At 46.9% G+C, this 10,684-nt stretch overlaps 1 protein-coding gene across 1 annotated transcript; it reads right to left on the bottom strand.

Moving 5' to 3' along the window:
- Window positions 1-605: 605 nt before the first annotated feature.
- On the bottom strand, window positions 606-2,876 carry LOC123169878 (protein NRT1/ PTR FAMILY 3.1-like). The gene is made up of 3 exons (XM_044587743.1): window positions 2,792-2,876; window positions 1,913-2,705; window positions 606-1,807 (listed from the first exon to the last, which is right to left on the bottom strand). The coding sequence occupies exons 1-3, from the start codon at window positions 2,874-2,876 to the stop codon at window positions 874-876; spliced, it is 1,812 nt and encodes a 603-aa protein (XP_044443678.1). The 3' UTR covers window positions 606-873.
- Between the last annotated feature and the right edge of the window lie 7,808 nt (window positions 2,877-10,684).

Genomic DNA, 10,684 nt, shown 5'->3' with positions numbered 1-10,684 from the left:
ATCTGCCACACAAAAAAACACCACCAATGATCAACACACTAGTAGTTAGATGCAGCACATAAAATGGCTTTCGACACCCAAAAAATTAGTATCCTTGTAGTTGAGCCTGTCCTGCATTTGCGTTCTAGATTCTCCACTGCACATCGTGTGCGTGAACGCTTATGGCCTATGGGTGCAGCCGGCTAAAAACGGTTGCACAGATTTGTTCGACCAGTTTGGCTGATGAGCTACTCGTAGATTATGTGGATGAGTTATGTAATCTCGGCTTCGACTGCTTGTGGTCGTGTTTTCCAAAAAAAATTATGGCGTGGCCAGATTTTAGTCGATTGAGACTTAATGAAGTCCCGGTCAAGTAACAGAACGTATAAAAAAGAAGAAAGAAAAAATTTAAAAGAAAATTTTACACGGATCCCATGTAAGATCTAACAAATATAACATCGACTGAGACTGTTCGTTAAGTCTCAGTCGTATGAGAATTAGCAATTCCGTTGTTTTATTGTCGAGTACTCGGTGACTTGAACTTATTTCATTTTTAATAATATGGTGGTGTGCATCATGTGATGCAGAGGTCGGGTATTCCCCTTTCTGAAAAAGAAAGCATGAACTTAAAAAATGCATTCAAATTTCAGTAAAAATTGTGCTCCTTCAAAAAGTGCAATCCTAGGCTGCGCACTGCGCAATTTTAGATGGCTAGGATTTTCAGAAAAAGAAATCGAACAACCGAGTAATTGCAGCAAAAAGAAAGAACAATGATGCATCTTAATTTCCCCCTTTTAATTCTGTTACATCAATACAAGTTCGGTAGTTCAAAGATACACTGATATAGTGATGTTAACCGCTCCCTGAGCTGAGCTTACACCGTTATAAATGATCCTACGCACAATTTTTCGAAGCTCCAATGCGGCCAGCATCGAGCTCAGTCTCCCGCTCCGCACTCCGACTTTGCCCCTCACCGTCATCTTGCCGCCGTTGCGCCCCGTTCCCCTCCACGTCGAAGGACTTCAGGGTGTAAAAATGGAAGCAGGCGATGTAATACGCAAGGTTGAGCGCCATGAGCAAGGTCACGAGCCAGTAGTAGTAATCGAGCCTGCCCCGGTTGATGTTGTCCTGCAGCCACTCCCCTCCGCTCGCGCTCTGCACCACCGTGACGAGCAGCGTTCCCAGGTAGTTCCCGAGCGAGCCGGCGACCCAGAACAGCGCCGCCGAGGAGCTGCGCATGCTCTCCGGCGACTGGTCGTACAGGAACTCCATGTGCGCCACCGTGGAGAGCGCGTCGCTCACCCCGTGGAGCGCGTACTGCGGCACCAGCCAGAACACGCTGATCGGCACGGTGGTGCCGGGGCTGTCCAGGAGCCCGTGCTCCGCCGCGGCCCTGCGCCGCTTGCCCTCGACGAGCGCCCCCGCGAGGACGCCGAGGACGGAGACCGCCAGCCCGGCGCCCATGCGCTGGAAGTAGGAGATCCCCGCCTGCCGGCTGGTGTAGCGGCGCGCGAGCGGGACGAAGACGCGGTCGTAGAGGGAGAGGCTGACGAGCATGGTGAGCGTGGTGAAGATGATCATGCTGGCCGGCGGGATCTCGAACCGCGGCGTGAGGCGGCGGTCCATGGTGCGCGACTGCTGGATGGCGAAGGTGAAGTTGTGCGAGGCGGCGGCGATGAGCGTGATGCTGGCCGCCCACAGCGGCAGCATGCGCACGATGGACTTGAGCTCCTCCACGCGGTGCACCGTCGCCAGCCGCCACAGGTCCGGCTCGTCGCCGGAGTCAACAGCATCGGTCGTCGTCACTATTGCCGCTCGATCCAAGAACCTTCACGTTGGCGATCAATAAACAAACGAACCACATGAGGAAAAAGACACAATGGTGCACATGGAAGAAACAACCAAGTGTACCAACTCGAGGTTAATTACTTGCCTGAGCTGGTTGGTGTGGAGCAGCCTCCCGTCGGCGGCGATGGGAGCGTCCAGCTCCTTGTTCTGGTACAGCATGCCGGCGTCCTCCGGCATGGCCTCCTTCCTCTTCTTGATCGCCGCGGCCACGACCTGAACCAGCCTCACGAAGGGACTTCCCCCGGGCTTCACCCTGACGTAGAGCGGGTAGCCGACCACGAACGACAGCACGGAAACGAACATGGCGATGGCGGGGATGCCGAACCCCCAACCCCACCCAACGTTCTCCTGGATGTACACCACCACCGTCAGCGCCAGCAGCACGGCGAGCCCCATGGTGAAGAAGTAGAAGTTAAAGAAGCTCCACTTCTGCTCGCCTCCGGGCCGCCTCCCTCCCACGCCGAACTGGTCCGCGCCGAACGCCACCACGCACGGCCGGATGCCGCCGGACCCGAGCGCGGTGAAGAGCAGCGACAGGTAAAGCACGGCGAGCTGCCCACCGTTCGCGCGCTGGCACGCGGGCGTCGACAGGGCAGCGGCGGCGCACGGCGGGGGGCGGAGGGCTGTTGCGAGCGCGGACACGACGAGGCCGAGCATGCCGAGCTGGTACAGGGCGCCGCCAGCGGCGATGGTCCAGAAGCGGCCGGCGTAGGAGTCGGCAATGATGGCGCCGAAGACCGGGGTGAAGGCCGCTGTGCCCATGAAGTTGGTGAGCAGGTTGGAGGCCTCCACCAGCGGCAGGTGCAGCTGCTGCGTGAGGTAGGTGATCATGTTGGCGTTGAAGCCGGCCGTCGCGAACCTGTCGCAGACCTCGTTCGCTGCATGCGTGGACAGTCAACACCGGCGATATGCTGCGCTGCAGAAAGAAAATTAAGTCGCACGAAAGCACGGATGAATCAATCACCTAGTATGAAGGGCATTGTCTTGAAGCCGCCCTGCTTCGTCTTCTTCGGCGATCCATCTTCATCGGCCGGCGCTGCACCTGCCATTGTTGGAGTTTCAGCTTTCTTACTGCCGTAGTAGACTTGATGTGACTAGTGAAGCAGCAGTGTGGGAGGGCTGGCATAGATAAAAGCTACTCGGTGAGCTACTGGCAAGTTGCAATAGTAGTATATCGGTAGTGAGTGAACTAACCCGTAATTAGCGTGGATCTCACTGGGAACAGCGAAGCATCATCGTCAGAGACAAAACAAGCGAACTGTACTGCGCCGAAGACCGGACCAAGCAGCGAGTTCAGAGGTTAAATCTGCCAACAGATCGTAGATCACAGCTGTTTAATAAAAGACTCGCAGCCAGCAGGTCAGTTGGTCTTCGATCCAAGTTCAGTCGGTTGATTTAATATGACACACGCAACTCCATTATGAGTCAGCATCGCACATGCAGTTATCGTCTGAGAGGGAACCCATGGGGGGGGGGGGGGGGGGGGTATGTTTTTATAATCCCTGAAGCTAGCAGAGTCCTGAGCAATGCTATTTTTTTTATCACTATCTGATGTCTACACGACGGTAGTGGTTTTTTCACACGACAATGATGATTGCATTTGCATCACTGTTTTATTTCAGATATATGCGGTCTCTGCTCTATGCCATCACGGATTGACAGTCTCTAATAATATTGTGTTTCATTTTTTCTCTATAAGTAAGATAATTTTTTTTTGAACATTTGATGCGGGGGGAGGGTCCCTTGCAGTTTCGGCAGGAAAAAGGCCCTTCATTCGTCGCCTATAGCGAAGATCTAGGGTAAAAACGCCTCAAGAGCTCCAACATGGGCCACCTACTAGCACGACCATTAACTCGTATTTTTTTTATATCTCACAACTATTTTATTTATCAGGTCTCCAAAATATGTCAACATCAATTTAAATAAGAACAAATATTCACATATTGCAAATTTAAATAAATAAAGTACTTTAGTATAAACCCTTACCATGAAATGCGCATCCATTATATATAACAGAGATATTCATGTATTTGAAAGGAGTCATTTGTGCACACGAAAAAAATTGAACACAAATATAACAGAGAATAACTTTTTAATAAATGTGAAAGTGAAATTAAGAACAATATTGAAAACAAAAACAAACCAAAAAGAAAGAAACTGGAACATAAATCAGCCCATGTAGCGTAGAATAAGGTTCGCCCTATGCCAACAAGGTTTGGACCTCTGGCTGCAGGATATTCTGCTTGAAGCACCAGCTCCCACGTCAATGTGGCCCAGTTGGCACTCGACGAAGCGTTCGTGAGACTAGCAGTAACTTTATGGGCTACCTAGTGGGCAAGGAAAAAGGCCATACACGAATGAGTATTTCAAAGTCCACTATCTACCCATCTGTTCGTTTCAAACTTCATCTGAGAACTTGGAGATGTATCATAGAAGACCTCAAAATCAGCCACAGCAAGCGAGGGAAGTTCGGCAGGGTCCAGCTCGTATGGTGGTGCCACCTACAGGATTTGCCAAAATCCATGTTGATGCAAGCCTTGCTAGACCAGGCATTGGTGGCTTTGCGTCAACTGTTTGTAGGGATTCAAATGGAAATTATCTAGGCTCATCCGCTGATCTGCATTAGTGATCCATGGTGTTTGTGATGTGGTTACACTCGAAACAATTGCTTGCAAGGAAGCACTATCTTTGGTTGAGGATCTTTTTCTCCATGGCATTGTGATCGCTACAGATTCAAAGCAAGTTGCAAGGGACACCCAAAAGGAAAGCTGCGGGGTGCATGGTCAAATTATTGTTGAAATCAATTTGCGAGCTTTGAATTTTAACTGTAATTTCTTTTTGAGGGTCGGGCATCGAATAGCGAAGCCCATTCACTTGCTAAATTTTCTCACTCGTTAGGTCAAGGGCATCACATCTGGTTATGCCAACCCCATGACCCTATTTGTACCCCAAACATCGCAAAGTTTGAGTATCTGCACTGACTGCAGCCCATTTAAGTAGCACAAGCTTTTTTCCCATACAGTATATTGAGGACAAAAAATGCTAGACATACCGGCTCCAAGCCACGGAAGGAGCTTACGGATTAACATGTCCCTCGATTTCAGACTAGCCACAATGGGCAGTAACATAGACTAGTAGCATGCTATGTTACTAGTCTATGTTACTACCTCTATAGTGGGGAGTAACATATGTGTGGTAACATGCAACACTTCATTTATTAGGCTATAGACACATCTTGTCTTGATATGTATGATGTTACTCATATTACTAGTAACTAGCTATGTTACCACTTTCCCCTCTTTCTTCATTTATTGATTGCCACATCATCTATTTTATTTAGATATGTGTGATGTTACTACCTATGTTACTCCCACTATGGGTAGTCTCAAGTCGAGCTGCCCAGCGTACCCCCTCGTAATTCGAACCCAACCAGCCCTCGATTCCCGCCTCAGACCGTAACAAATCTTCCGTAGGATTGACCCGTAGGTGTAGCAAAGTTCATTAAGGACAAGGGGCTAGATTTGGCACGAAAACTTGCTGCGTTGATTGGCCAGCTGATGTCGCCTGCAATCTTCAAGTCGTGCACGTTCGAGCCCACTCGGGCACAATTTTTCATTTCAGTTTTACATGTGCTACTGGCAGACGGGGCTCACTACCACTAGTCATAGAGACATAGTTATTCAACTAAAATCATGTTTCGTGTTACGAATGGATCCCATGCCATGTCAGCTAAATATGGTGCCACGCCAGCACACTTTACAAATGGATTTAGCACCGTATTAGCACTTTCGTGATAAGTTTTAGAACCAGTTCGGTGTAATTTTCAAGTTCAAGCACTAAATTGAACCCGTGGCATGTTTAGGCACCCTGGTGATATTACCTCCTCATTTAAAGTTCGTAGTATATTAACACAAAATAAGTACATTTAAAGGTCATTTAAATAAATAATATACTGTAGTATTAGGGGGTGTTTGTTTCCAGGGACTTTTTTGTGTAGGGACTAGAAAAAGTCCCTCTTGGAGACTTTTTTACCAAACGGGAGGAACTTTTTAGGGACTAAACTAGGCATTTGGGACTAAATGAAGAAGACTCTCAAGGAGAGTCTTTTTGGGACTTTTTGGGACTTTTCCAATAATGCCCCTCCATGCACCCATTGGCCCGCCACCCCATGCTGTTGTTTGATTGTTATTTTTCTATATACTAGGGGCAGCATGGTCATTTAATAACCTCTAGGAAGGGGCTAGGGACTTTTTAGTCTCTGGAAACAAACAGGGAGGGACTTTTTAGGGACTAGGGACTTTTTAGTTGGGACTAAAAAAAGTCCTAGGACTAGAGAACCAAACACCACCTTAATGTTCATAAAGTCCATTTAAATAAATAATGTACTACAGTATAAACCCTTACCATGAAATTTAGAATTAATTATAAAACTATATTTCATTTAAAGTTCCTAACACACAATAAGTAGTGTCACATGATTGAAGTACATTAAATTGTTGCCACATGCAAAATTGTAGGAAAATATCGGCCAGAAAACATCAATAAACAAAGAAAGCAATAACACAAAAATATATATAAAAAAACTAATCTTATTCTAAGATGGGATGGATTAAGGGCATTGGTATTACCATAAAGGGAAAAAATGAAAAGGCAAGTAATACTTAAAACAAATTATGACAAAACTTGCACACTAATTACATAGAACTTGCACAGTTCCGTAATACGTAAGAACACCATATATTTGTGTAACTCCCAGACAACAACAAGATTTACACACATACTGTATAGAACTTTCATCTACGTGTCCATGTTTTATACTCGGTATTCAAACAACAAAATCATAAAATTTTCTAGGGAAGATGAATTAAGGGTATTATTATTAATCTAAAAAATAATGAAAAATAAACTTAAAATAATTGTTGACAAAAAAATTGCAATAATTTTCAAAGAAATTGAGCTATTTCACAATATGCAAAACTAAGCACGTAGTACATTTTCAGATAATAGTATAATGTACACACATATTGCCCCTAATTGAGTGTATATGTCTATGTGTATACCCGGTGTTCATGGTCAAAATTATTTGTCTCCCTTAGCACGTAAAAAAATTGAACTTTTTTTTCGCGTCCTTAAATGGAACGCAAAAAGCAGGCGAATACTAGGAGAAGAAAAAGTGACTTAGACGAAATAGTTTTTTTAGTGTACGCCAATGACATACCATGTTTTTATAAAAGTTAGAAGGTTAATTACAAGAAGTCTTCCATGAATGTGAACATTCGGCCAGACACGAGGCCATCGCCTTACACCAACTCCAAACTTGGAACCCTAAGCTAACTCCTCTCGAATTGATGTAAACCACCAACACCCAACACGTGAAGCAATAGTGCACTCAGTGACATTTGTTGCGTCACTCTGTTAAACACCCAAACACTACGCTGCTTTCATATAGACCAAGCCACGGCCGTGACCAATGTGTCGAAGCCTCTCCTGTCTGCGCCCCTGAAGTTCCTCCTCTCCCCCATCCACCAGTCAATGGTCGTGTCCAACAGTGACGGCCCATGCACATTGATCCGTAGGTGGTCCCACACCTTATGCCACACTTCCTGAGCATATACCCACCTCGACAGAATATGTTTGATGTTTCGTCTTGCAGACCCGTAAAACACACCGATGGCTGGTCCTGCAAGCCATGCCTCGCTCGTCGGTCCGATGTCCAAAGCCTGTGCTGCACTGCAAACCACGCAAATACTGTATGAAATAGTAATTCATGCAACTTACACATAGCAAAAGAAAAAAAAACTTACACATAGCAAAAATGAAAAAAAAAATAGAGGACTATCCTTTTCCTAGTCCCTGGCCTCAACATCTGGCCGTTGGCTTGTTGACATGGACGTGCAAGGACTGCGGGTGCCTTAAATGGTGCATCGCGCTGCTCGAATCTTTCAGCGGACACGTTTACGCGCGTCGATCGCGCTGGAGTAGTTTACAAGACGCCACACGCCATGGCGCGCGACTTGGAGGGCGCGGCACTCCTCGCCGCCTCGGGTCAACGCTCGACTGCCGGCGCTGGCTGTGGCGATCTTGTTTATCTAGAGCAGAATTTCGCTGCAGGCGGTCGTCACTCGTCAGCGCGGTGCGTGAGAGACGCCACTCCCCTTCCCTTCGCAAATGGCGTCACCGGAGGGACGTCGTCGTTGTCGTCGGCGGGGCAAGAAGAGCAAGGCCAAAAAGAAGAAGAGAGAGGCCGGGCCGACGACCGTGCAGGACCTCCCCGACCATCTCTTCGAGCTCATCCTCGTCCGCCTCGGCCCGTCCCCATGCCTCGTCCGCGCCGCGGCCGCGTGCAGGCGGTGGTGCCGCGTCGTCGGGAATCCCAGCTTCTTCGCCCGCTTCGGCCCGGTCCACGCGCAGGCCCCGCACGTCGGCGACTACCACGCCGTCCACGGGGGACAACCCCTCTTCGTCCCCTCCTCGCCGGCCGTCGTCGACCGCAGCCGCTTCTCCCTCGAGTTCCTCCCGGAGAGCGGATCGTGGGACATCGCGGACAGCCGCGGCAGCCTCCTCCTCCTCACCAAGAAGAGGGCGCCGCAGAGCTGGCGCGACTACAGTCGCCGTGTCCGCCACTACCCCGATCTTATGGTATGCGAGCCGCTCACCGGACTCTACCAGGGGATCCTCTGGCCGGAGGATCTGAACGGAATCGGCCGCCTTGGCGTGTTCCTGCTTGACGGCGACGACGCGGACCGCCGCGTCAGCACGTCCAACTTCAGGGTCCTTGCGGCCGTCGACGACACCGTGGCATGTGTGTTCTCCACGGGCAGCGAGGGCGGCTGGCGCATTATTTACAGCGAGATCACCAGCCACGTCGAGCTCCCAAAGCTCGGCCCCGAAAACTTCGTAGGGCGCGCAAACGGCACTCTGTACTGGGGAATTGACGGATGCGCCACCGCCGTTCTTGCTCTTGACGAGACCACGGCGGAGTTCTCGATCGCCGCACTCCCGGAGACCGTCTGGGGGCCGTCCCACATACGGACCTCGCGGATCGTCGGCGGCGAGGACGGCGTGCTGCACGTCATACGCCTCATAGGCAACGAGCTCAAGGTCTTCGCACAGTGGCATCCGGGCAGTGACGAGGATGAGTGGTTGCTGGAGATGCAGCTGATGTTGCCGGAGGCCACCCTTGGGCTGCCGGGGCGCAAGGAGCACTTTTTCCGGCAACAAGCCATGATTGTTGCGGCGAATACCAGATACGTCCTGCTGACACCGAGCGAGAAATCGTGGTTGTTCTCTGTTGAGCTTGATACAATGCGAATAGAGCGCAAACACGAGAGAAACAGGTACGCCGGAGAAGCGTACCCGTGCAAGTTGCCATGGCCGCCGGCCTTGGTTGACCATGGCAGGGAGAGGAGGTGACGATGATGCCTGATTGTCATGGCTGCCGACTTTGTCTCATCATAGGAGAGAGGAGGTGATGACGTCCCTCATCGTGCATCAAAATTTCAAAAGGTTATCCGTTTTGGCGTATCTGAAAAAGGTCTGTCTAGGACACATCTAGATGTTACATAACTATGTCACATCTAAACTGATTTTCACTTTGTTTGTGGTCTATTTTTTTGTCCTAGTTTTTTTTTTCTTGTGCTGCATTATATATTTGTGGGAGCTTAGATGTGACATCTTTAAAAATATCTAGATGTGAATTAGACAAACTGATCTGGAAAAGCACATGTGTGTTCTCCACGGGCTTCAAAAGGTTATACGTGGCTTGTAGGGAAAAAAATCCGTCCCGTGTTTTTTGCTTCGCTCTGTTCTTGCGTGTGGCTCTCTTGGACTCCTGCCTCATACTCCCGTGCGGCCTCATTTTTTGCTTCTCTTTTTTCATTTTTAGTCGGTTTATATGGGTATCTTTTGGATGTTGGGTGAGTATAAAATGTATACATGCAAGTACTATATAACATGTGTATAATAAATCGTACTAGAGTGCAAGAATTGCACTACTATATGTTTATTTCTTATACATATTAAGAAGTGCAATGTTGTTCGCAAGTTTTTTAAAGTGTTTGTTTCAAAAAAAAATCTTGAAGGGTAATACTAATGCCGCTAATTCATTCTACCTCTTCATTTTATTTAAAGTTTCTGTATCATTTTCTTTCTATCAAAAGGGTAATATAAATGCCATTAAATCAGTTCTTTCAGCGAACTTATTTTTTTAAATACTACTATTATATGTATTCTTACGTATAATAAAAACATAATTTATGTGTAAATCATGTGCAAATGTTGTCATTATCTGCTTGATATTTTCCCCATTTTCTTCCTTCTTAAAAGGTAATACTAATGTCACCAATTCATTCCTCCTTAGAAAACTTCATCATTTCGATTTTATTTTAGTTTTCATTTTATTCTATTTCTTCTTAAAGGTTAATACCAAAGCACCATTTCATTTTTCTCATAAAACTTCATTATTTTGATTTTTTAGTTTTTGTTTCATTGTCTTTCTTCTTAAAGGGTAATACCAATGCCACCAATTCATTCTTTCTTAGAAAACTTTATTGTTTTGATTTTGTTTTTAGTTTTTTCATTTTCTTTATTTTAAAAAGGTAAAACCAATGCCACCAATTTATTCATCCACATAAAAACTTAATTATTTTGGTTTCATTTTCTTTCTTATTAAATGGTAATACCAATGTCACTAAATCATTCCTTGGGAAACTTGTTTTTTGTGAAAATCCACTATTATATGATTTTTCTTGCATATCATAAAAACACAAATTGTGTGTAATTTTTTTTCATTATTTGTTTATTTTTTTCATTTTCTTTCCTCTTGAAGGGTAATACCAACATCGCTAATTCATTCTTC

Source organism: Triticum aestivum, chromosome 1D, assembly GCF_018294505.1.
Source record: "Triticum aestivum cultivar Chinese Spring chromosome 1D, IWGSC CS RefSeq v2.1, whole genome shotgun sequence".
Lineage (NCBI taxonomy): Eukaryota > Viridiplantae > Streptophyta > Magnoliopsida > Poales > Poaceae > Triticum > Triticum aestivum.
The sequence above is the reverse complement of the archived record's forward strand: the minus strand, read 5'-3'. Positions and strand labels throughout refer to the sequence as shown.

Excerpts from the sequence above, each read along its gene's own strand:
- LOC123169878 (XM_044587743.1), bottom strand. The coding sequence starts at position 2,876 with ATGGCAGGTGCAGCGCCGGCCGATGAAGATGGATCGCCGAAGAAGACG. Across the intron at positions 2,706-2,791 it reads GACAATGCCCTTCATACTAG|CGAACGAGGTCTGCGACAGG; the intron begins GTGATTGATTCA and ends CCACGCATGCAG. Across the intron at positions 1,808-1,912 it reads CTCCACACCAACCAGCTCAG|GTTCTTGGATCGAGCGGCAA; the intron begins GCAAGTAATTAA and ends GCCAACGTGAAG.